At 42.9% G+C, this 26,026-nt stretch overlaps 2 protein-coding genes and 1 long non-coding RNA gene across 16 annotated transcripts in view; 2 read left to right on the top strand and 1 right to left on the bottom strand.

Moving 5' to 3' along the window:
• The window catches only part of LOC140133168 (uncharacterized), a 61,383-nt gene extending 54,341 nt beyond the window's left edge, over positions 1–7,042 (top strand). The window contains exons 2-4 of one of the 2 annotated variants that reach the window (XR_011855823.1): positions 1,611–1,744; positions 2,407–3,637; positions 6,255–7,042. This is a non-coding gene — a long non-coding RNA (uncharacterized lncRNA). Of the gene's footprint in view, positions 1–1,610; positions 1,745–2,406; positions 3,917–6,254 lie in introns of those variants that run through there. The other variant, XR_011855822.1, reaches the window with a different exon arrangement.
• LOC140133167 (uncharacterized) overlaps positions 1–9,306 on the bottom strand; it is a 72,845-nt gene extending 63,539 nt beyond the window's left edge. For 3 of the 4 annotated variants that reach the window (XM_072152938.1, XM_072152940.1, XM_072152941.1), the window contains exon 1: positions 9,168–9,306. The gene's annotated coding sequence lies outside the window, so the exon portion shown is untranslated. The remainder of the gene's footprint in view (positions 1–9,167) is intronic. The other variant, XR_011855821.1, reaches the window with a different exon arrangement.
• ZNF830 (zinc finger protein 830) overlaps positions 9,174–26,026 on the top strand; it is a 1,461,156-nt gene continuing 1,444,303 nt past the window's right edge. For 2 of the 10 annotated variants that reach the window (XR_011855818.1, XR_011855819.1), the window contains exons 1-2: positions 9,180–9,489; positions 9,946–10,041. Coding sequence is in view for 6 of the 10 variants with exons in the window: in XM_072152933.1 (XP_072009034.1) it covers positions 9,340–9,489; positions 9,946–10,041 (246 nt within the window). In the remaining 4 variants the exon portion in view is untranslated. Of the gene's footprint in view, positions 9,490–9,945; positions 10,042–26,026 lie in introns of all 10 variants that reach the window. The other 8 variants (XR_011855817.1, XM_072152935.1, XM_072152933.1 and 5 more) reach the window with 7 other exon arrangements.

Below are 26,026 nucleotides of genomic sequence, written 5' to 3'. Positions count from 1 at the left end.
CACAATTTTTGAGGAGTATTTTTAACCCAGGAAGAGTACGAAATTTTCACTAATAAATGTATAACTCCTAGCGTATATATATATATATAGTGTTATAAGACGTCTATTAATTAAGGTTAATACAAGGAAAAAGTTACAGCTCCTGTTTTCTGTGCTTAAAAGGGTTTCCCCACAAATTCAAGTTAGGTCCTATCCACGGGATAGGGTCTAATTTGAATTCTTGGGAAAACCCCTTTGGGGTGCATTCACGCCTTTTTATGCGTTTTTGACGCATCCAAAGGCTTCACATGTTTAAGTAACATTGCGTTTTAGCAAATGCAATGGAAACAGAATGTTACATCAACATGTGATCAAGGTTGAAGCCTTTGGAATGCGTCAAAAACTAATCAAAAAACGCAATGCATCGTGTGAACGCACCATCAAATAGCAATTACATTGCTGTCAACATTGTGTTAACAAAACACATGCATCAATACAATTTTATTGCATGCGTTTTGTAAACAAAATGTTGACAGCAATGTAATTAGGCAAATCTCGTCTCAGCTCTTGTGATGCGTTTGAAAACGTATGTAATAACCTCACCCTTAGGCTGGAGCCAGACGTAGCGCTTTGTCTGCGCATCGGCGTTTCTATGGAAACGTCTGCGATCGGGAACAAGCCGCCGGTGTTTTGCGATTTGTCTGCATTTGCAAGCGCAGACAAAGCGCTACGTGTGGCACCAGCCTTAGGGCACATGCACACAATCATGTGGGGGACAAATGTACAACCGCAAGCTTTCGGCTGTACATATGTCCCCAATAGATGGCCGCACGGAGTGATACTGCTCCGTACACGGAAAAATGACAAGTTCCCGTGTTGCGGCCAGTCCCCAATGTATTAAAATTGTATTTCAATGCCTGCACGGCTACGGCCTGGCGGGCATACGGTTTGTTTGAATGCAGCCTTACTGTCTGTCTACAGAGTGGACTATTTAACCCCTTCCCGACATTTGACGTAATAGTACTGCATCGCGGGAGGTGCGTTCCCGCAAAATGCAGTACTATTACGTCATGCTTCTGGCCCCGGCTCCTGAACGGAGCCGGGGCCAGAAGCTGCGGGTGTCAGCTATATATTATAGCTGACACCTGCCTCTAACACCTGCGATCGGAGATTTCTCCGTTTGCGGGTGTTAGGGGGAATTTAAAGTGAATCAGACCCCCCCGCGGCGCTTACCGGGGGGGGGGGGGTCCACTGTTCCGATCGCAGCCCCGGGACTGCCGGTGTCCGGGGCTGCGCGATTCTCCTCCGGCTGCCGGGTCCCTGCCTTCTGACAGGACCCGGCTGTAACACACTTTTATATATATCACAGATAACAGTGATCTACTGGTAACAGCCCATTGGATCACTGTCATCAGTGATCTGTATACAGAGAGGATGCAAAGAGCACCTTCCCTGTAGCCTCTCGATGTATACAAGGGCTGCTGTGACAGGAGACTAATAATAATTTGCCCCCGGTCACAGTACACGATTGGGCTGTCACATAAAGGGTTCATTCCCCTGTGGGGACTGCTCGGTCTGCCCACGGATTCTAAAGACCAGTACCTTTTGCTTTACGACTATATAAATTGCAGGACCAAAGAAGTGGTCTACGTGCTCACATGCTCCTGCCCCATGATTTACGTTGGACAGACGGGACAAGAACTGCGAAAACGAATACAACAGCACCTCTCTTCCATCACAACGGCCGCCAATGACCTCATGAAAGGTAAGACCCTCTCATCGGTGGCTGCCCATTTCCATCAGGTACACCGGGGCAAAAACCAGTCTTCGGGTTTGTGGAATGGAGAGGTTACACTGGAACCCACGGGGGGGGCTTCTCCGAATAGAATCCAAGTGGATTTATCAACTCAATTCACTGGCCCCCTCTGGATTAAACGAAGACCTCCTATATGCGGGTTTTTATAAGGATTAGATATACAATTTCTATCTATGTAAGGGTTTATCATCTCCTATTTCTCACTTACTCACCTGTCTATTTTCTTACTCACTCTCTCCTTTCTATTCTTCCCCTTCCTACTTTCTCCCCTCCCTCCCCCCCCCCCCCCCTTTTCCTCTCTTCCCCTACTCCTCCCCCTCTTTTCCTTCCTCTTTTTGGTAGTTTGTTCACAGGAATCATCCTCATCATATTTTACTTATCACTCTATTACAGATTGGTCCTCTTATGATTTAGATATACATTTATTAATGGACCTTCTCCTACATTGGTGCCAGCTGTACTACGCGGCGGTGAACTTGATATTCCCCGGGTCACCGCCGTGTAGTCGGCTTGCTTCTATATGTTCTTCCTCACGTTTTTTATGTTCACTAGGTTTTCCACATATCTATCACTTACTAACTTTACATTTTCTTTTGGAACACTCTTTTTAGATGGTTATGACCCTGTACGTTATGAATTTATTACTCCATCTGATCCTCAAATCCTCGACTTCCTCGATACCTTGTTCATCATCTGTCCGCATTGGAGGCTCCACCCCTGGTTTCAAACTTCCCCAAGAATGTACATCAGCTGATATCTTCATGGATATGGTTTCTCTCTTCTCGTCCATACTTCTCACTTCGCCATGTGTCTCAAATTTTAAACTTTAAATATTGTGGTACTAAGTGCTCTAACTCCTTACGTTTCTGACTTTTTGAGTCCTAAAACTACAAAAACTATATTATCTATATTGTTCATTACTGTTGATTATTATGCACACTATTTATCTATTTTAGCCAATTCTAACACATTGGGGGTCATTTACTAAGGGCCCGAATCGCGTTTTCCCGACGTGTTACCCGAATATTTCCGATTTGCGCCGATTGTACCTGAATTGCCCCGGGATTGTGTCGCACGCGATCGGATTGTGGCGCATCGGCGCCGGCATGCGCGCGACGAAAATCGGGGGGCGTGGCCGAACGAAAACCCGACGTATTCGGAAAAACCGCCGCATTTAAAAACCGAAAAAGTGTCGCTTGGTGACCGCTTACCTTCACCTGGTCCGAGGTGGTGCATTCCGGCGCGTGGAGATGATTTTCAGCGCAGCAGCGCCACCTGGTGGACGGCGGAGGAACTGCCTTCATGAATCCCGGCCGGACCCGAATCCAGAGCAGAGAACGCGCCGCTGGATCGCGAATGGGCCGGGTAAGTAAATTTGCCCCATTGTGTTTAACTAATATATTTGTAAGTTCATTATGTTGATAAGATTTATATATGGTGTTTCTTACTCACCCTCAGAGTCTGACCCTTTTATGGAAGCTGTTTCAATATCCTGTACTTTTTAAACACAAAAAATTCTTTATTATTATTATTTTTTTATTGCACTTTATAGGCACTTTTTTCCAGCCCTAGGGTATTGCAGGGCTTATAATGCTTTTGGCGCTTGCTCACTTATTGCTATACCGCCTATGCGCATGCACTTTGTATCTTTGTGAATGTGTTTATTTTGTGGCGCAGCAGCGCCTAATTTGTCACAGCAGCGCCTAAATATCGTGGATCGCAAACCCCGGAAGTGACATCTTACTGACCGGGTGGAACGCATTGCGTCACATCCGGCCAGCTGAAACGCACGCCACACGCAGGCACTCACTGGACACAGCTGCTGAGTGTTAGACTCTGGGGGTGAGTACCCTATATATTTTCTGAACTTCCTTTCTGCACATTACCCCTGAGGAAGCCTGCCCAGACAGGCGGAACGCGTGGGGACTGTTTCTTGCCCCGTCTATCCCAAAGCTGGAGGATCTAGACATTGAGGTAAATTGTGACTTTCTATAGACTATATGCTTGATGCTCACCTTGGTCTTTCATTTCTACTTATGTCCATTTTAACTTTAGCCTCAATGACCTATATCTCCATTCACCTACTATATCTTTAGCAGATTTATCTACCATTTGTGATAGTGGGGCATGTGCAGCACAGAATTGTGCTTTTTAAATGTTTTTAAAAATACATTTGTCTTCTGTAATTAAATAAAATTGTTATTTGCATTGAAAAATTTCATAGACATCCGTCTTTTCTCTTTAATTCAAATAGACAGCACGATCCTGTTTCTGGCTGTGTGCAAGATCGCACACAGATCAGGAGCACAGCCCGGCAACAGATATCCCGGCCCACCCCTCGTTCGGCCCCGCCCCTCCTTTGGCTCCGTCCCCACCCTTCGCTCGGCTCCTCCATCTCCTCACCCATCTCTCGGCGCCCCGCGGGAGAGGCCCGAACGGTGAGCAGGAAGTCCCTCTCTGTCCTGCCTCCAGCCACTCAGCGCTGTGATCCTGTAGCCGGCGCCATCACAGCTTGGAAGCGGCAGCTCATAGGAAAATCACCAAGCGTATTAATACGCTTGGTGATTTTTTGGGGGAGTAAAGCCCCTTCCACACTGGCGTTTTTCACGCGCGAGTTCTGCACGTGCATTTGACGCACAGAACTTGCATTGCACTCTGTCCCATTGTATTCAATGGGTCTTTCTTCATTAGCGTTGTTTTGCACGCGCGTGCTTGCGTTCGTTTTCATGCGCGTCAAAATCGCAGCATGCTCTACTTTTGCGAGTCACGCGCGTTTTTCACGCCCCATTCAAGTCTATGGAGATGCATCAAGAACGCATTGCACTCGCAATCATTGCAAGTGCAATGCGAGTGCAATGCGTTTTAAACGTAAGGGTTGCTAGGTGACCAGAATAACAGTATTTCCCCTGCTCGCAAACGATCATTTAATTAAAAAAACACAATGAAGAACAGTGAAGAATAGAATAAAAACAGTGAACACAGTGAACATAGGATCATTTAAGAGAAAAACACAGTGCAGAACACAGTGCAGAATAGATTACAGATGTTCGGCACATCTGCTTACTTGTCGGGAGATACGCGCGGAACGGTGCGCCCAAAATAGCATGTGAAGAATAATATATATGTGTGAAGAACACATTGCAGATGTATTTAAACATCTGCAATTTGTTCTTCACACACATATATATTGTTCTTCACACGCTACTTTGGGCGCACCGTTCCGCGCGTATCTCCCAACAAGTAAGCAGATGTGCCGAACATCTGTAATCTATTCTGCACTGTGTTCTGCACTGTGTTTTTCTCAGTAAAAACAGTAAAAATCATAAACACATGAGGTATCAACGCATATGAAAATGTCCGATCTATCAAAATATAATGTTTTTTTCACTGTGTTTAACCCCGTAACGGAAAATAGCGCCCAAAGTCGAAAATGGCATTATTTGCCATTTTGAATGGCAGGCAACATGGGGGGCATGCTGTGGGGGGGGGGGGGGCGCAGTATATAATGGGGGGGTGGTACATGGTGTGTGTATGTGTGGGGGGGTACATGGTGTGTGTGTGTGTGGGGGGGTACATGGTGTGTGTGCGTGTGTGTGTGTGTGTGGGGGGTACATGGTGTGTGTGCGCGTGTGTGTGTGTGGGGGGGTACATGGTGTGTGTGCGTGTGTATGTGGGGGGGGTACATGGTGTGTGTGTGTTGGGGGGGGTACATGCTGTGTGTGTGTGTGGGGGGGGGGTACATGCTGTGTGTGTGTGTGGGGGGTACATGCTGTGTGTGTGTGCGGGGGTACATGCTGTGTGTGTGTGGGGGGGTACATACTGTGTGTGTGTGGGGGGTATACATGCTGTGTGTGTGTGTGGGGGGGGTACATGCTGTGTGTGTGGGGGGTATACATGCTGTATGTACGGGGGGTGTACATGCTGTGTGTGTGTGGGGGGGGGTACATGCTGACTGTGTGTGTGGGGGGAGGTACATGCTGGCTGTGTGTGTGTGTGGGGGGGGGGAGGTACATGCTGGCTGTGTGTGTGTGTGGGGTACTACATGGTATGCGGTGGGGGGGGGGGTGCAGTCTATAATGTGTGGAAGTACATGCTGTATGTGTTTGCGGGGGTGGGGGGGGGCAGTCTGTCGTAGTATTCCCACAGATTATACGGTCTTTCATTTTAGCCCCAACATATAAAACCCCAGTTGCTATAACACTAACACACACTCTTTTCTATGGCCCCTCAACTTGTAAAGCCGTATTTTGTTGACTTCTTGCATATAATGACCCCTTATATTTAGCAATTGTTCCCCACTTAGAATCCCTCGCCAATCGAATTGTGGCCCCTTCACCTTGTGACTCCCCATTATGACCACCTCCCACCTCGCCTCCCCCACAAGTGTATGTCTCTTCTTTCTCATTTTACAATGACTGCGTGTGGTAATATTGTATGTTTTCTTTATTGATCCCTTTAGATTCTATTCTGTATTGGGTCCTGAATGGAGCATGTGTCATCGGAGAAGATCACAGCAACATGGACTGGGTTTTGAGAGCAAAACCTGCTTGAAAGGATAGAGGGTAGTAATCTGATCGGTGGGGATCAAATGCTGGGACCCCCACTAATAACTGGTTTGCCATTCTCAAATACGAATGGAGCATCAGGTCAAGTATGTGTCCTGCTGCTTCATTCATTGCCTGAGTGTGCCAGGTCGCCTGGTTATCTCTGGCGCTGTCATTGAGGTTCAGGAGAGTGCCGGAAATACCCAAGTGCTGTGCTTGCCAGTTTCCAAAACTCCAATGGCAGAACACAGGGTTCCCCTACTGCTCCATCAATTAGATCGACATTCTTGTGATCAGTGGAGGTCCCAGAAGTCACACCCCCACCTGTCCGATTGCTATTCCCTATCCTGTGGAAAAGATTCTATACTTACCAATCCCCTACATTCTACTTGTGCATCTTCTGTTTTTTTTTTTTTTTTTGCAAACAGAGGCTGCAGCAGGGATGTCATGTGCGCTGTAGCCTTATGTTCCTCTCTGCCAAACACCTCTGAGGCCAGGAGTAGAGCGCGCCAGTCACATGTCATCATCATGTCACCGCTGCAAACAGGAGCTAGGATCTGCAGGCAGGGGGATGCTCTGCTACTATTGGGTAGATATTCCTATGTTGCGGACAACCCTTTTATGTCCCCTAGTGGCACATTTGAAAAAAACTGTACAGGCAATGTTTTATAAAATAATAAAATCACTTTACTCCTGATTAATTTCATGTGCAATGATATAGAAAATAAAGAAAAACCACAAAACCAAAGTTGAAGGACTGTTCAGTTTTGTTTTTGCAAAGATGATCCTTGTCTGACTATTTTAAAAACTTTGCAATTGGGCTGAGGAGTGCTATAAAAAATAAATCCCTTTATTTTTCCTCCATCCATGCTGTATCAGGCGTTGAGACTGGAAGCGTGCCAGGCTGCAGGAAGTTGTTAAAATGGAGCGACCGTGCCCCTGTAAATATATAGGTACAGCCAACCTGTTAAGTTTTTTTAAATTTTAAATGTTCTTTAGTGGTTGGGGACCATTGATCTAATAAAACTGCAGGGGCACAGCTCATTACAGGACAGAGAAGTGATTGTAAAGAGCCATTACATGATCCGGACAGGGGCCATGCACTGGTATGACATTACATGATCCGGACAGGGGCCGTGCACTGGTATGACTTTACATGATCCGGACAGGGGCCGTGCACTGGTATGACTTTACATGATCCGGACAGGGGCCGTGCACTGGTATGACTTTACATGATCCGGACAGGGGCCGTGCACTGGTATGACTTTACATGATCCGGACAGGGGCCGTGCACTGGTATGACTTTACATGATCCGGACAGGGGCCGTGCACTGGTATGACTTTACATGATCCGGACAGGGGCCGTGCACTGGTATGACTTTTCATGATCTGGACAGGGGCCGTGCACTGAAGCTATATTGTGGCGCCAAGGTGCAGCAAAAATTTAAAAAAACCTGTCAGAAAGTCAATAATAAATGCCCCAGACTGTGTTACTTGTTCGTCCTTTTAGTCTCTATTAGTGAGAAAGAACTAGATTACTGGGGGAGAATTATTAAGACTCTGCGCACCGGAATTATTAAAGGGGTTTTCCCACAAATTTAAGTTAGGCCCTTTCCACAGGACCTGTGGTGTGCACCTAGATTTACAACTTTTCACGCCTTACCGAGGCTCGCCGTAATAGTCCAGCGTGCATCGGGTGCTGGTGCATGGAGAGGGCTCAAGGGCTGACCCCTCTCCATAGCCTGTAAGTCTTTGCTGCATATTGCAGTAAAAACTTACCGGTAACACCTGCGATTGGTGCTAGCACGGATCGCGGGTGTTATGTCGTCGATCGCCGGCAGTTTAAAAAAAATCTGTCGCCATGACAGTCTCGGGTCTTACGAAGACCCGAGGCTGTTTTGTTTTAACCCTTTGTAATAAATGAGGAAGAAAATCCCCATATACTGCTGTAACGGAAAATAGCGCCCAAAGTCAAAAATGGCACTTTTTTGTACAGTCCTAAAAATTATAGCATTGAAAAAGTCATCAAAAGTCGCAAAAAATGACACCACCCACAGCTCTGTACATCAAAGTATGAACAAATTATTAGCGCCAGAAGATCGCTAAATTTTATTTGTTTTTTCTGAAGGTTTTAATTTTTGTAAATGTATGAAAACATTATAAAACCTATACAAATTTGTTATCCCCGTGATCGCACCAACCCACAGAATAAAGTAGACTTGTCATTTGGGTCTCACAGTGAAAGTCGTAAAATCAGAGCCCAAATCCAAATGGCGCAAATGTGTTTTTTTCACCATTTTCACTGCATTTGGAATTTTTTTCCCGCTTTCCAGTACACGACGTGGAAAATTAAACATCATCACTATGAAGTGCAATTTGTAGAAAACAAGCCGTCACAGAGCTCTTTACGTGGAAAAATAAAAAGGTTATAGATTTTTGAAGGTAGGGAGAGAAAAATGGAAATGAAAAAACAAAAAAGGGCCAAGTTCGTGAGGGGTTAATGTATTGCACACCCCTACACTGATGTACATGACATGAAAAATCTCCCCAATTAACTCATAAACAAGAGGGCCTACTTCAAATAAATAATAATACATTAATGTATTATATAATAAATAGATGATCAAGTTCTCACACTTTAGCAACTAAAAAAAAAAATATTTAACTATTGGCATCATAAAACAAGTCACCTACATCTGGTGACTCCATTTTAGCATTTTCTATACTGAACAGACTAGAATACTAACACCAGAATGAGACCTCATCCTGGTGACTCCATTCAAGTCACAACCCTTTACCCAAAGATACCCCCCCCGTCTTTCCCTCACCTTCTGGCTGTGAGGATCCAGCAGCCGTCCCTGTTTAAAGAGAGGCTGCGTGTATTATGCAAGAAGAGCAGCTGCAGTCAAGGAGTCACGTGACTCAATGGGGTAGGCAGGTCTATCTGTGTTATAGGATTTAGCCGCTACACTAAATGACATAGTCGAAATGAAGTGACGTATGCCATACGCGACGGTTGTAGGGAGAACAATCATGGCGGCCGCTGGGAAGAAAAAATACGTACAGCAAGATGAACTGAGAAGGTTAATGAAGGCAACTCAAAGAGAGACTGCAAGCAAGAAAAAAGTCGAGTCTCCACTGGCAAAATATCCTTTTTTAACTTGAGGTTGCAGATCGCTACGGTTGTTTGTTCCATCGCTGATTCTGTTCCCGCGAATGGTTTTCTAGATTATACTTTCAGTTGTTTTTCCTGTAGGGGCGTGTATGATTTCGGTCCTGTATGGTTCACGGTATACTGTGTGTGCTGTAAGCTTCTTTAAAATGCAGTAGAGAGGAGTAGAAAGAGTAGCACATAACAGGGGTGTTTATTTTGGATTTTGCAGGCTTCTTCTGTTTAAATATTATTTAGGCACCATATAGCAATATGGTGGTATTTTGGTAGATATTGAGTCCAGTATTCACATAAAATTTACTCTTGTCAAAACAGTTACTATCAACAAAAAGCTTTTGGTCATAAACTGATAATGTATGTCTGGTTATTAACTCATTGGTGCTGTGTTTTACATATTAACAATTTTGAACCTTAACAATTAATTATTTACATATAACAGTCTTGGACAATTATTCTGTGCTTTGTGCAATATACCGATAAAAAGTGAATTGTTGTGGCAAGCACATATTCTAGGAAAGCTGCATAAAGAGGTAAGACTAGTGTCCAACACAATATATGCTTTATCTTTTTGCTTCATCCGTTAGTGTGTGCAATTGCTGTAGATATACTGCCTCTCTGGTACAGTCATGTGCAAGAGTTTTGAGAATGATACATATGTTAATTTTTACAAAGTCTACTGCATCGGGTTTTATAATGGCAATTTACATATACTCCAGAATGTTATAAAGAGTATTCAGCTTAACAGAAATTAATTGCAAAGTCAATATTTGCCTAGAAAATTAACTTTTTCCCCAAAACACATTTCAACTTCATTGCAGGTCTGCCTTAATAGGAGCAGCTAACACAGGGTTTTTCAGCTCTCCAACTTCAAAAATCCATAACTTTTTCATTTTTACGTGTACAGACCTGTGTGCGGGCTTATTTTGTGCGTAACAAATTTTACTTTCCCGTAATGTTATTTATTTTAACATGCCGTGTGCTGCGAAGCTGAAAAAAAATTCCAAATGTGGAAAAATTAAAAAAAAAAAAACGCACGTCACGTTCTTGTGGGCTCAGTATTTACGACTTTCACTCTTCGCTCCAAATAACATGCCTACTTTATTCTTTGGTTCGGTGCGATCGCGGTGATACCAAATTTATGTAGGTTTTATTGTGTTTTAATACATTTTCAAAAATTAAACGAATGTGTACAAAAAAGAAAAAATTTTTTTTGCCATCTTCTGACGCTAATAACTTTTTCATACTTTGGTGCACGGAGCTGTGTGAGGTGTAATTTTTTGCGAAATGAGCCGACGTTTTCATTGCTACCATTTTGAGGTCTGTGGGACATTTTGATCATTTTTAATTTCATTTTTTATGTGATGTAAAAGTCGCATTTCGGACATTTGGGCTCCATTTCCCGCCTCGGAGGTCACCGCCGGCCGTAACCGTTTTTATATTTTGATAGATCGAGCATTTTGGGATGCGGCGATACCTAATATGTTTGATTTTTACTGTTTATTATGTTTTATATCAGTTCTAGGGAAAGGGGAGTGATTTGAATTTTGTATATTTAAATTTTTTTATTTTTTAAACTTTTTTTTTTTTTTTCCCTTCCACTATTTCTTAGACCATCTAGGGTACATTAACCCTAGATGGTGAGATCGCTCCTACCATATACTGCAATACTTCTGTATGGCTCGCTATGGCGCAGAGCTACGGCGCAGATCGTTAAGGGGTTAAAAGTGTTACAGCTTTGGGATCGGGCTACCAGCAGTGCAGAGCTTGCTCAGGAATGGCAGCAGGCAGGTGTGAGTGCATCTGCACGCACTGTGAGGCTGGGACTCTTCGAGCAAGGTCAGGTGTCAAGGAGGGCAGCAAAGAAGCAACTTCTCTCCAGAAAAAAACATCAGGGATATTCTGATATTCTGCAAAAGATACAGGGAGTGGATTGCTGAGGACTGGGGTAAAGTCATTTTCTATGATGAATCCCCTTTCCGATTGTTTGGAACATCTGGAAAACATCTTGTTCGGAGAAGACAAGGTGAGCGATACCACCAGTCCTTCTCATGCAAGGGAATCGGCTCTCTTGCAGTCTTGCCTAAAAACACATCCATGAATAAAGAATGGTACCAGGATGTCCTCCAAGAGCAACTTCTCCCAACCGTCCAACAGCAGTTTGGTGATCAACAATGCCTTTCCCAGCATGATGGAGCACCATGCCATAAAGTAAAGGTGATAACTAAATGGCTCAGGGAACAAAACAGAGATTTTGGGTCCACGGCCTGGAAACTCCCCAGATCTTAATCCCATTGAGAACTTGTGGTCAATCATCAAGAGACGGGTGGACAAACAAAAACCAACAAATTGTGCAAGAATGGACTGCTATCAGTCAGGATTTGGTCCAGAAGATGATTGAGAGCATGCCAGGGAGAATTGCAGAGGTCCTGAAGAAGAAGGGTCAACACTTCAAATATTGACTTGCTGCATTAACTCATTCTGTCAATAAAAGCTTTTGTTACTCATAATATGATTGCACTTGTATTTCCGTATGTGATAAAAACACACATAAAAACCAGAGGGCAACACATCATGTGAAAATATATTTGTGTCATTATCATATATTTTGGCCATGACTGTATATTATAGTCCACATCAGACTGCTATTAAGCAATATACACTCACCGGCCACTTTATTAGGTACACCATGCTAGTAACGGGTTGGACCCCCTTTTGCCTTCAGAACTGCCTCAATTCTTCGTGGCATAGATTCAACAAGGTGCTGGAAGCATTCCTCAGAGATTTTGGTCCATATTGACATGATGGCATCACACAGTTGCCACAGATTTGTCGGCTGCACATCCATGATACAAATCTCCTGTTCCACCACATCCCAAAGATGCTCTATTGGATTGAGATCTGGTGACTGTGGAGGCCATTTGAGTACAGTGACCTCATTGTCATGTTCAAGAAACCAGTCTGAGATGATTCCAGTTTTATGACATGGCGCATTATCCTGCTGAAAGTAGCCATCAGATGTTGGGTACATTGTGGTCATAAAGGGATGGACATGGTCAGCAACAATACTCGGGTAGGTTGTGGCGTTACAACGATGCTCAATTGGTACCAAGGGGCCCAAAGAGTGCCAAGAAAATATTCCCCACACCATGACACCACCACCACCAGCCTGAACCGTTGATACAAGGCAGGATGGATCCATGCTTTCATGTTGTTGACGCCAAATTCTGACCCTACCATCCGAATGTTGCAGCAGAAATCGAGTCTCATCAGACCAGGCAACGTTTTTCCAATCTTCTACTGTCCAATTTCGATGAGCTTGTGCAAATTGTAGCCTCAGTTTCCTGTTCTTAGCTGAAAGGAGTGGCACTCGGTGTGGTCTTCTGCTGCTGTAGCCCATCTGCCTCAAAGTTCGACGTACTGTGCGTTCAGAGATGTTCTTCTGTCTACCTGGGTTGTAACGGGTGGCAATTTGAGTCACTGTTGCCTTTATCAGCTCGATGTCTGCCCATTCTTCTCTGACCTCTGGCATCAACAAGGCATTTCCGCCCACAGAACTGCCGCTCACTGGATGTTTTTTCTTTTTCGGACCATTCTCTGTAAACCCTAGAGATGGTTGTGCGTGAAAATCCCAGTAGATCAGTAGTTTCTGAAATACTCAGACCAGCCCTTCTGGCACCAACAACCATGCCACGTTCAAAGGCACTCAAATCACCTTTCTTCCCCATACTGATGCTCGGTTTGAACTGCAGGAGATTGTCTTGACCATGTCTACATGCCTAAATGCACTGTTACCGCCATGTGTTTGGCTGATTAGAAATTAAGTGTTAACGAGCAGTTGGACAGGTGTACCTAATAAAGTGGCCGGTGAGTGTAGATAGCCTAATGACAGCTGTGTGAGTTTTGGGGAAGGGGGGGGGGTGCTGACCGGCAGTGAGGGAGCATGGTCTGTGAGCACTCTCCATACATCGCACATCACTTACGGCATATGTTTATATTAAACTCTTTCACGGCCAGCCAGCATACTGTAGGGACTGCTACATAGGTTTAGGGGCACTTTTTTTTTATTTTTCTAGTCCCTACAATTGCCATATTATCAGTCCAAGTCCAGACCAATATAACCCTCTCCACTGTTAGTAGAATTCACTTACATTGTCCAGTGAGCGTTAGGGAAGTTTGTGTACGTTTAGAGTGAGATCTCTATGCTAAAGGCAGTGTTTTCAATTTTCACTTACATTCCGTTAACCCCTTGAGGACGCAGGGTTTTTCTGCTCATTTCTCGCTCTCCAACTTCAAAAATCCATAACTTTTTCATTTTTACGTGTACAGACCTGTGTGAGGGCTTATTTTGTGCGTAACAAATTTTACTTTCCCGTAATGTTATTTATTTTAACATGCCGTGTACTGCGAAGCTGGAAAAAAATTCCAAATGTGGAAAAATTAAAAAAAAAAAAAGTCACGTTCTTGTGGGCTCCGTTTTTTCGACTTTGACTGTGCGCTCAAAATAACACCTCAGCTTTATTCTTTGGTTCGGTGTGATCGCGGTGATACCAAATTTATATAGGTTTTATTGTGTTTTAATACATTTTCAAAAATTAAACAAATGTGTACAAAAAAGAAAAAAAAAATTTTTGCCATCTTCTGACGCTAATAACTTTTTCATACTTTAGTGCATGGAGATGTGTGAGGGGTCATTTTTTGCGAAATGAGCCGACGTTTTCATTGCTAGCCTTCTGAGGCCTGTGCAACATTTTGATCATTTTGTATTCCATTTTTTATGTTATGTAAAAAGGTGTAAAAGTCGCATTTCGGACATTTGGGCGCCATTTCCCACCTCGTAGGTCACCGCCGGCCGTAACCGATTTTATATTTTGATCGGGCATTTTGGGACGCGGCGATACCTAATATGTTTGTGATTTTTACTGTTTATTATGTTTTATATCAGTTCTAGGGAAAGGGGAGTGATTTGAATTTTGTATATTTAATTTTTTTATTTTTTAAACTTTTTTTTTTTTTTTTTTTCTTCCACTATTTCTTAGACCATCTAGGGTACATTAACCCTAGATGGTCAGATCGCTCCTACCATATACTGCAATACTTCTGTATTGCAATATATGGCATCTTTGCAGCACATTCATTACAATGAGCCACTGGCTCATTGTAACGAATCTCCAGAAGCCATGTAGCCTCGTGTCAAACGAAGACCCGAGGCTACCATGGCAACCGATCGCCGCCCCCCGATGACGTTCGGGGGCGCGGCGATCACTATAAAGATGGCGCCCGCAATATGCAAAAACTTCCACCCTTGTATGAAGAGGACTCAGCCAGTGAGCCCTCTTCATACACTCCTTATACCTACGGCGCAGAGCGTTAATGGGTTAAAGGAAACCTACCATCTCGGATCTAACTATTAAGGTAGATCCGGTGGCAGGTTAGACTAATGACATGGGAGCCCTTTTTTAGGGATAATTGTTGAGTGGCCTGTAACTTTATAAATCTTTTATCACCTAATATGTAAATATATGAAAGCGACTACTGGGTTGTGCATCTTAAAGGCTTCGGAGCCAAGTACGCGCAGCCGGCAGCTCTGCATAGATGGTCTATGCAGAGCGCGGACAAGTGCGCGCAGCTACCAGATCTCGTAGGAGGAGGATCCAAGGAAGCTCCTGGGGTGTGGAGTAGCCGCGCCTTGTAGCTTCAGTTCCAGCTATTTGACGCCCCAGTAGTTTCTTTCAGATATTTGCATATTAAGGGAAAAAAAGGATTTATAGAGTTAGAGGCCTCTCAAGGATTAGACGTAAAAAGGGCTCCCATGCCATTAGTTGAACCTGCTACCGGATCTACCTTTAATAGGTAGATCCGAGATGGTAGGATTGCTTTAAGGTTACACTTACACTGTGTAAATGTATATAGCTGCGTGAGGGCTTGTTTTCTGCATAACAAATTGCAGTTCATCGTGACGATACTTATTATTCCATGCTGTGTACTGACAAGAGTGAACAAAATTTGCCAAAATTAGACACTCATACCACAATTTCATTACCCGATTTGTGGCGATAATCTACCAGATGGAGACAGGGCTCAAAAAAGGACTGCCCTTTGGAGCACAGACATTTTTACATATTTTTTGGTTTTAACATCATTAAACATTTGTAGATGCCCTTAGGGATCACTACAGTAGAAACCCCTGAGAACTGACCATATTTGAAAACCACAACCCTCCATGAATTAATCTAGGGATGTAGTGAGCATTTTAACCCCACAGGTGAACCACAAGGATCATGCATGGTACAAAACATCCATTACGTCATGTTGTGCCCGGCTCCTGCCATAGGAGGTAAACATCCCAAATTCTTGATGTGGGTTCTCCCGGGTACGGCAAAACCCCATATGTAGCAATAATCTACAGGCTGGTGCAGCCTTATAGGCAGAGCTCAGCAGGGAAGATGCGGAAGACGCAACATGATGTGTGAGAGTGCGGCATTCAGCGTAAAATTGTATGTCTAGGGAGGTGTGATAAATTCTATAGCAATCCTTCATGCATAACCCTTGACTGGTATATGGTTTGTTTTTATTATGCCCCTTTTGAAGCACACCCTGCACCTCTACTGTGTCCTTCCCTTGCTGGCAGTTTGGGGAACTACTGGTACAATAAATGTGGCCTCGCTTCCAGAAGTACTGGTACTCCCCCTTCCTGGTCTCCAAAGATCAAATGCTTGACTACCACCTTTTGAAAATCCAGGAAAGTTCCCCTCTGGCCTGCACATCGATGTAGCATGTAGGCATTATGCAGTGTTACGGCCAATATCTTGTATCACTTCCTCGACTTCCACATGGCGTTATATGGATGAAGCACTTGGTTCCGACATCCCTCCCCCCATGTACCTATTGTAATCCAATAATATACAGTCCGGCTTCGTTGGCTTCTGTACTGGAACCTCGTACACTGGCAGGGGTGGTGGTGTGCCCATGTATTGTTCTAAATACAAGGACCTGTCTCTTGTCCTTGTACTTAACACACAATACAGAGTCGCTGCATAGTGCTCAGCTGTCGTGCCTTCTGAGCTTGTCCCCTAGCAGCGACTTCTTGCCAAGGAAGAAGATGAAATGGGTGGATGGTGATTTCCAGGATATTCATCAAATCACTCGAAATGAAAACCTTTTTATGATTAGAGGAAGCAGAAAAACTCCAGCGCAGGCTTCTGGATCTTCTAAAATCAGATTCTTTATTCATCATTCAGAATAATAGTACATTGGGTAAAACACAGAAGATTGTGATCGACGCGCCTCGGCTGAAAAGCCCTAGTCCTGATCTATAACATGACTTTCTCTCTAATGTCTTTTAAATAAAATCCCCAATCACTTTCACACGATTTGGTGGGAGGAGAGGACATGCAACTAAAAAATATTAACTCATTAAAAACTATGACTGATTCATACTTAACATTAATGGAATATAAGCTATAACATTACAATATAAAGATTTGCAAAAGCATGTATACAAATGCGAACATAGTGGTAAACACAAGGTTGAGTTCACACTATTAAAGATATCGATAGTATAATGCAACATTATAAAAAAAAAAAAATGCATTTATGAGACCGTTTTTGTCCTAATATCTCAATAACTGGTAATAAGATCATGTTGGGAATTCGTACCTCTAGGCTGTCTAGTATCTATTACAAAAATACATTTGGATTCCCTATTCAATAATTTTTTTTTTTTTTTTTGTGATGGTTGCCCCCTCTGATTGGTCTGCTGACTTTCTCTATGTTACTGCCTGTTGAAAAGAACACTTAAAATATTAAATTTTATTTCAATCAAATTTAAAAAGGGACACTCTTCAGCCACTAGAAATTCAGTATTTCAGGCAACTCAGTGTATGTATTGGGGATCGGGAATATGTTACTATTCTCATTCAAATGTATCGCCCCCTTGAACATACAACTGACTAGAATATGTGTCACACACACGGTCATAATTTAACCAGTTTAGGTCACTGCACACTGCTAGCGCACAATCCACATGTAGAGTGCTATTCACATTCCGTACGGCCTCAATAGTGCCGGGTGACGCCGGCCGATGCACACACAAATATGATTCTGTGCATCGGCAATATCCTATAGGTTATATCCAAAAGCCTCTGATGACACACTTTCCCTGCTGGGGAGTGTTGAAACGCGTCAGGCGGAGGACAAACATAGGATTAGATAGAGTGCAAATTATAGGAATGTGAAGAGCACTCTATTGTGTGATCTGGCATGAACTTTCCAATCATAAACTTTTTATTGTTTGTATAATCCATAACATCACTCTGAAATTCTTTCTTTTTGGTTTCTACTACTTTCTATACTTTTCTAGATGCCCAAGCTTGGTTTTAATTTGACAAAATATTGTCCATATCCATAGTAGGTTCATTTTCTAAGGGACAACATGGCTACATTTATGAGAAATTATCCTCACACAGGAACTTTAAGCAAATCCTGTTCATACTGTACTATGAAGATCGAGACTGTCGCCCAGAAGACGAGACTGTCGCCCGGAAGACTGAATTTTGTATAACAAAAATTTTAGGTAGATTTGAAATGAAATATTTATAGTGCGTATATATTTTTTATCTGCCAAATGTTGAGTACTTTTTATGTCCTCACACAACCTACATCTGTCTTTCTCTGTTTTTGTTTACATTTTGTTTAAATTTTGAGGCCATTCTGATGCATCGCATACCTTGTTCTTGCACCATAAAATACAATTTTATAAACCACACACGCCTAAACCACTTAAAAAAAAAACTCTAACCAAAGCTTCCTTATGGCCGCAATATATTGTCCCCCTCAGTGGCACCACTCTTTCACGCAGGTTAGTTCCCTCCCCTTAGCTGTGTCTGCTGATGTGTAGTTTGTATAACCCTCTGTTATGGCTTCCCATGTAGATGACTGTGACACCGACCCTACATTCATGTTATAGAATTCCTCCATAGGTATTCCAGTCCTCTCCCACTTCCACCAGCTGCATCCAAAATGGATTTAGCTTCCAGAAGCTCCGTTGGGATCTATTGGTGACACAAAAATCTAGGTGCACCAGCAGGGGTGAATGGTCAGATATGGATCTTGGTAGGTACTCCACCCCTCCAACATATGTCAGCAAGGCTAGAGTACCCAGTAGAAGATCAATGCGGGAGAGAGTACCAAAAGGGCTAGAGTAGCAGGAGTATTGCAGCGCGCATGGATTCCTCACACGCCATATGTGAAACCACCCAATTTCATCTAGTAGCCAAGCCAGATTGGTTGGGCCTGGAGAATATCTGTCTCCCTCGCCCTGAAATTTGTCTAGTGTTGGGTTTAGGCAGTTATTATAATCTCCCAATACCAATACAGGTACTTGGGGCAGTCCTGAGACAAAATAATTTTCTTAAGGACTTTGCAGGAATATGGGGGAGGGATATATAAACACAAGAATCAAGTGAACCTTTTGTACTGAACAGTATAAACAGACAAACCGGCCATCTGAGTCAACTGAGGATCTAAAGCATTCAAAAGAGATGGACTTGGGAATTAACACGTTGACCCCTCTAGAGTGCGTGGAATATGTAGAGTGGAAGGTCTTGGACTATCCATGTCCTGTTCATTAGGTGCGTGTTTGCTGCGGTTAAGTGGGTCTCAAGTTGCCCAATTATAGCTGGCTTGTGTCGCCTAGCCTCAGCGAGCACTGCATATCTTTTATTTGCCCCTAATATTCCAAACAGTGATGTTCAGTTGGTCAGCCATAATCGGTGAGGTCATATGATCTGACATATGTTATACATCTTACCCCCCACGGCTGTATATCTGTACCTGTCAGAAGACACTGGACTGCTGGACTTAAATCCCCCCCCAAACAAACAAACAAACAAACAAACGTCATAGAGACAAAAGATGCCCTTACTTCTCACCAGAGAAGAATGTTAAGTAAATCGCCCCTGGCGTCCTAAAGCAATAGACTAGGTGAATTGTCTAATGCAACATAAAGAGAATAAAATACCGTCCTTCATGTGGCCGCCGGTCAGTCATGTTGATCTCCGTGCACGGAGTCACCCATCGGTGTTGTCGAGCCACTGGATTTCCAATGTGCTCTTCTCCTAGGGCAATGGTGGCGAACCTATGGCACGGGTGCCAGAGGTGGCACTCAGAGCCCTTTCTGTGGGCACCTGGGCGATCGTCCCAGCACACCAGACAGAACTCAAAGAATCCTTCTGCAGTTCCAAGCAACTTAAAATATGCTGCTTTCACTCATACTTTGATACTTACTTTGCTACTTGGGACTGTAGGAAGAGGGAGAATGAATAGACAGGGCTGAATTATCTTTGGAGGACCTCCTGCTGGCCCCGCGATTCTCTGTGTACAAAGGGACACTGGAAAGAAGCTAAAATGATGCAAATTTTCCATTTTTCTACTGTGTTGCTGTCCTCAGGAGGACAATATGATTGAAAGTTGTTGAAGAACAGGGAGCAAAAACTTACTGCTTTAAGTTTTGGTTGGCACCTTGCCATAAATAAGTGGGGTTTTGGGCACTCGGCAGCTAAAAGGTTCGCCATCACTGTCCTAGGGCCACCACTCTGTCGAGCCAGTAAGGTCATAGAGTATGGTACTTGGAGGTTGCGTAGCCTCCTTTTTTGATATATAGATGTATATATCCTTTTGAGATAAATATATTATATGAGCGTGCCTCCTATGTACGGCTGCTGAGAAGTCTGGGAAGATGGAAATTCGTTTCCTTCAGCGTTGCATGATCTCTCGCCTGCCGAAGTATATTGACCCGGTCTCAGAAGTGTAGTATCTTGAGTAGGATTGGGTGCCCCTGGGTAGATTGGGGGGTTGCGTCAGCACTCTGGGTGTCCTTTCTAAAGCAAACTGGGGAGAACGTACTTTCTGAGGATTCAAAAAAGTCCATCGGTCGTTTGCCCACCGCTCTTTCAGGCACCCCCAACCAACCGGAGATTGTTCCTTCTCAATCTGTTTGCAATATCTTCAGACTTATCCATAAGCATAGAGACGTTTGTTAATAATTTTTTTTTGGAAGTCACGCTTCCCCGGTGGTAGCTGGTCCTCTATCTCACTGGTCCGGTCTTCAATGGCGTGCACTTTTTCATTTGCTCTGCGTATGTCATGACAAATAAGTCAAATGTCCTCTGTTAGGCTGCCAAAGTTTGCGTTCATAGTAAGCAGTGCAGAGCCACAGTGGGATATTGCCGTAAACAAGTCTTTTAGAGTGGGCTCCTCAGGAGTATTTTGTAGGCTCTGCAGGACCGTGTCTTGGCTGGATGTGAGAGGCCCTCTGGGAATATATGGTTGCCACATGTTGTAGCAGTCCCCTGTTGTTCCGCAGTGACCATAGGGGGATCCATATCAAGTTTCAGGTCGTCGTTAGGGTTCAGATACTTCATTGTCTGCTACCTGCGGACCCATGGCTGACCTGGCATATTTTTCCAGGCGCGCCGTGACTTCCTGCACTCTGATCTGGGTCGCTCCGCCATTTTTCTTATGCGGCATGGCAATGTTGCTTCTCCCGTCCTCCTTCTCCTTTATCGCTCTGCTCTCCAGAATCATAGTGGACCCTTGCCTGTCAATTTCGGAACATTTTATGTGTCGTTTCAGGTGTTCGGTACTAGCCAATGGCAGTGAAGGCAGGATAATTGCTGGATCTGTTGCAGGAGCTTCGGGTCGCAAGTCTCCTTACATGGATGGTTAGGCAACGCTCCTAAACTCATGAACTTTTATTCACCCTTTCTGTGAAAGCTATTTAAAAAAAAAAAAAGGCAAATCAGATGTTTTTCTTCAAATTGTCAGTCTTTATTAACCTTAATATCATAAAATACCAAATTTATGCTTTATATATATATATATATATATATATATATATAATTTTTAACCTCCTTCCCTTTGCATAACTTAATGGTACTGCACGGACCCAGGTAACTTTGTGACCTGAGCCGTACTACTACGTCCTGCTTCTGGCACCGTCAAGCAGAGCCCGTGGATAGGGCCTAACTTGCCTTTGTGGCAAAACCCCTTTAACTCCTTACTTTAACTTTTAATTGTTTTTAATTAAAAAAAAAAATCCTCTTCATTGTTTTAATTTTTTTTCTACAGTTTGGCTTGGCGATGCTAAAACAAATGAGATTTTCTCTATATTGGTTTTTCTTCTCTATATACTTTTGAAAGTATATAGAAAAACTATATAAATGAGTAGCCGTAGTGATTCATAGACAAAAGCTAACCTATTATTTTTATGGTATGGTGAACGGTCCAAAAAGATGGGGGCGTGGCCTAATGTCATGTGATCAGGGTGATATCATCAAAGGTCCTTGAGCTGCTTAATATGAAAACTATACCCCATGTACATATCTGACCACATAAAACAATCACAGCAGCCTCCATGGACTTCTACTCCTTTCCATGCAGGCTGCTGTGATTTAATGTGATAAAATATGCTGTGATTTCATGACATATATGCTTAGTGTACAGTTCCTAATGCTACAAAAGCTATAGGACCTGTGATGATGTCACCTTGGTCACATGACATTATAGCAGCATACAGAGATGGGGATGGGGAGGAGCTGCTGGACTCAGCCTGAGGAGGCCATGCCCCACCTGGACTCGCTGTAGCCATGCTTAGTTACCAGGTAAAACTATAAAGTTGAATATATGGGAATCTCAGGGGCATCATTTTTAGCTACAAGCAGGGTGTCAAATAGTTATTAGAGCTCTATAGGAACCTGTCACTACCTGTATTTGTGAAAATAGTGGTGACGGGTTCCCTTTAAGGTAGTATTACAAAATTTAGGGGACAAACTGTAACATACACTCACACACACTTTGACATATAGGCTATATAAAAGTTAATAGACTAATAGATTAGTATATGTACATAAGATCGTTACAGTAATTCAGTAGTCTCTGAAGTGTTTATCTGTAATGTGGATAAAGGGGTTGATGTTGCACCTGTAATGTACTCTGCGTTTTAATTTACGTTTAGTGCTGTCAATATATTGGACTTTACAAAGAGTGCATGATCTTTAACCCCTTAATGACCGCCGTATCGGCTTTTTACGGCGGTCATTAAGGGTACTTCTTCTGACGCGTACGCCTTTCTACGGCGGCGCGTCAGAAGAAGATTTCGGGACACCGGGTCCCGCTGCTGCCGGTGTCGGGCTGTGATATCACAGCCCAGACCTGGCACTAACACGCGGGATCGGAAAAACTCTGATCCTGGGTGTGTAACCCCTTACAAGCCACGGTCAAGCATGGCCCCCCCCCCCCCCCCCCCGGTGTGCTTACCGGGGGATCCGATCCCTCCTGCCGCTGTCCTGGGTCCCGACGAGTGACCCGGGGCTGTTGGCTCCTCTCTGTGCCGGGTTCTGCCTTCCTGACAGGACCCGGCTGTAAGTAACTGAACATGCGTGGCATGCTCAGTTACTTACACTATACACTGCAATACAAGTGTATTGCAGTGTAAAGGCTTGAATAAGCGATCGGATGATCGCTTATTCAAGCCAAGAAGTAGAAAATGTATAAAAGTTAAAAAAAAAAAAAAAAAAAAAAATTTTATCTTTTTATAATATAATTAAATAAATAAAATAAAAGTCCCATAATCTCCCCAGTAACACATACTATTTTTCATCAAACACCATCACAAAAAATGTTCTAAAAAGTGATCAAAAAAAGTTACGTTCCCTAATATGATACGACTGAAAAGAACAACTGTTTTCGCAAAAAATAAGCCCTCAACCAGATCTGACAACAGAAAAATACAGAAGTTATGGCCATGAAAAGTTGTCAATAGTAAAAACAATGCGATTTTCTCCAATATTGGTTTTGCTCAGGAAAATTGAGCAAAAATAAGAAAAACTATATAAATGAGATATCACCGCAATCGTAGTGAACCAGAGAATAAAGATAAAATATTATTTTTACGTTACGGTGAGCGGGGGAAAAAAAATGCTAACAATCCAAAATAAAAATGGATGATTTTGTTTGTGCGCCCCTTAAAATAGTTAAAGGGGTATTCCGGGAATATGAACGTCTGACACAAAAACCCATGATGATATAAATAAATGAATACAACAATACTCAATGTCATTAGTCACAAAATGGAGCTTAAATAATTTGATTTTATGATTTACCAAATTTATGGCATCTCTAAAGTAGGTGGAGTTATCACTAAGATGGCCGCCACTGGAAACTACAAGTTCCATGATCCTTTAGTTCTCAGTAACTCCTCCTCCTCCCTCTTATGCTCTGCTCCCAGTGATGATCTAACAGGTTTTCTTGCTCTGTTACCATAGTAATGATGTGTAACTGCCATCACCAAAACACTGGCCATACTGGATGCACTGCAACCAACCAACTACAGCCAAACATAGTGGTGATCACATGACCTGCCCAGGCAGGTTCAGGCCATGTGATGTGGACATGTGACCAGCAGCCATCTTCTGTCCTGCAACGGACCGCGCGGAGGAAATTAACGGACTGATTAAAGGGCCAGTAGCATATTAATTCTCCATCACAGTCTATGTCATCAGCATTTTCCTAGGGGGAGCAAAATTTTAAATAACAACTAATTACACATTAGCTTATATTTTGAGTGCCCCCTTGTATATGAATTATGCTGATTCCTAGAATACCCCTTTAATAAAATCTCATGAATAAGCTTTAGACTCCCAAAATGAATTATCTATACATTGTATATCATCCCGTAAATAATAAGACCTCATATGTTTGCATTACCAAAAAAAATAAAAATTTATAGATCGTATAATGTGACAATACAAATCTGCTGTGAATGGCGCCTCCATTCATTCTTTACTCGGCCGTGCGCCCATACAGCAGTTTACCACCACATATGGGGTATCAGTAAACTCGGGAGGAATTGGGCATCAAACGTTGCAGTGCGTTTCATCATTTAATTTATTCTGAAACTGTCAGTTTGGCCTAAATTAATGTATTTTCCAAAAAAATTCTATAGTTTCTAAATCACAGGTCCATATTTTTTAACCCATGTGAAACACTTAAAGGGTTAATAGACTTAATAGAAGTTGTTTTACATACATTGAGGGGTGAAGTTTTTAGAGTGGGGGTAATTTTATGGGGTTTTACTATTATTTAGGCCTCTCAAAGTCACTTGGAAGCTGACTTGTCCATCAAAATGTGAGTTTTGGCAATTTTCATGAAAATAAGAAAAATCGCACCTAAAGTTCTGCACCTCATAACATCCTAGAAAAATGACCGGAAGCATAAAATATCATTCCAACATAAAGCAGAAATTCTGTAAATGTTAATTATCAAACTTTTTGGGTAGTTTTACATCTTGTCTGGAAACCAGAACATTTCAAACTTTTGCCAAATTTTCACTTTTTTTCAGAACGAAACACAAAACTTATCACTTAAATTTTATAACTAACATGTACAATAAGTCACGAGAAAACATTCTCAAAATCACCCGGATATGTTAAAGCGTTCCGAAGTTATAACCAATTATCGTGAGACATGTCAGATTTGAAAAATCAAGTCTGGTCATTGAGCTGAAAACTAGTGTCGGTGATAAGGGGTTAAGGGAACCTACCACCACGATTCTACCTATAAAGATAGGACAGGTGGTAGGGGCATGTATGGAACGTGAGGATTAGCCCTTTTTGGAGCTAATCCTCACGTCCCCAATATCTTTTGAAAACTTTATTGCCCTAATATGTAAATTTTGTATTGCGGCTACTGGGGCGTGGAGCCGGATATGAGGCTCTTTACTCCTACCCTGAGATGTTCAGCGCAGCTCTTCGTAGCTGCGCAGAACGCCGGCATCTCGGATGAGGGCGTGCAGCTACGATCTGCGCGCCAAAGATGTCGGGTAGGAGGAGTGTAGAGGCTACTGGGGCGTGGAGTAGCCGTGACATCTAGCCTCATGTCCGGCTTTATAAAATGCACCTCCCACCTGTTCTACCTTTTATAGGTAGAATCGTGGTGTTAGGTTCCCTTTAAATAAACAACGTGATTGGTCACAATTTATGAAGTTATTGATCTTGTATGTGATATCGGTATAGTAATAAGTGTACGTCCTGAGTTTTCAAAATAAATTGGTATATATTACAACGTGTGCCTCCACTTTTGTAACAAGCTTGTGTAGTTCACAAACAAATTAGTTCAGAATCAGTATTTTACCAGCATTAATAGCACTGAGACCACCACTGATCAGCAAGTTAGGCCCCAACTTTTGTTCATGGGGAAAACCCCTTTAATACCAATAATCATAACTTACAATTCACATTCTTCTATTTCCACAAATACATTCCCTTTTTGGACCTTGAGTTAATAGGAGACTCTACCACAAACTGCATTCAGTCAGTTCTATATAGAAAACCTACCTCAGGAAAGACCTTATTATATGCTACCTTGTGTGATCAGCCCCATGTTAAAAATAATTTGCCCAAAGGGGAATGTATCATAGCCAAAATGATTTTCTTCACTTAAAGGGGTTGTGTCACAATA

The sequence above is a fragment of the Engystomops pustulosus genome, chromosome 5, assembly GCF_040894005.1.
Source record: "Engystomops pustulosus chromosome 5, aEngPut4.maternal, whole genome shotgun sequence".
NCBI lineage: Eukaryota > Metazoa > Chordata > Amphibia > Anura > Leptodactylidae > Engystomops > Engystomops pustulosus.
The sequence above is the reverse complement of the archived record's forward strand: the minus strand, read 5'-3'. Positions and strand labels throughout refer to the sequence as shown.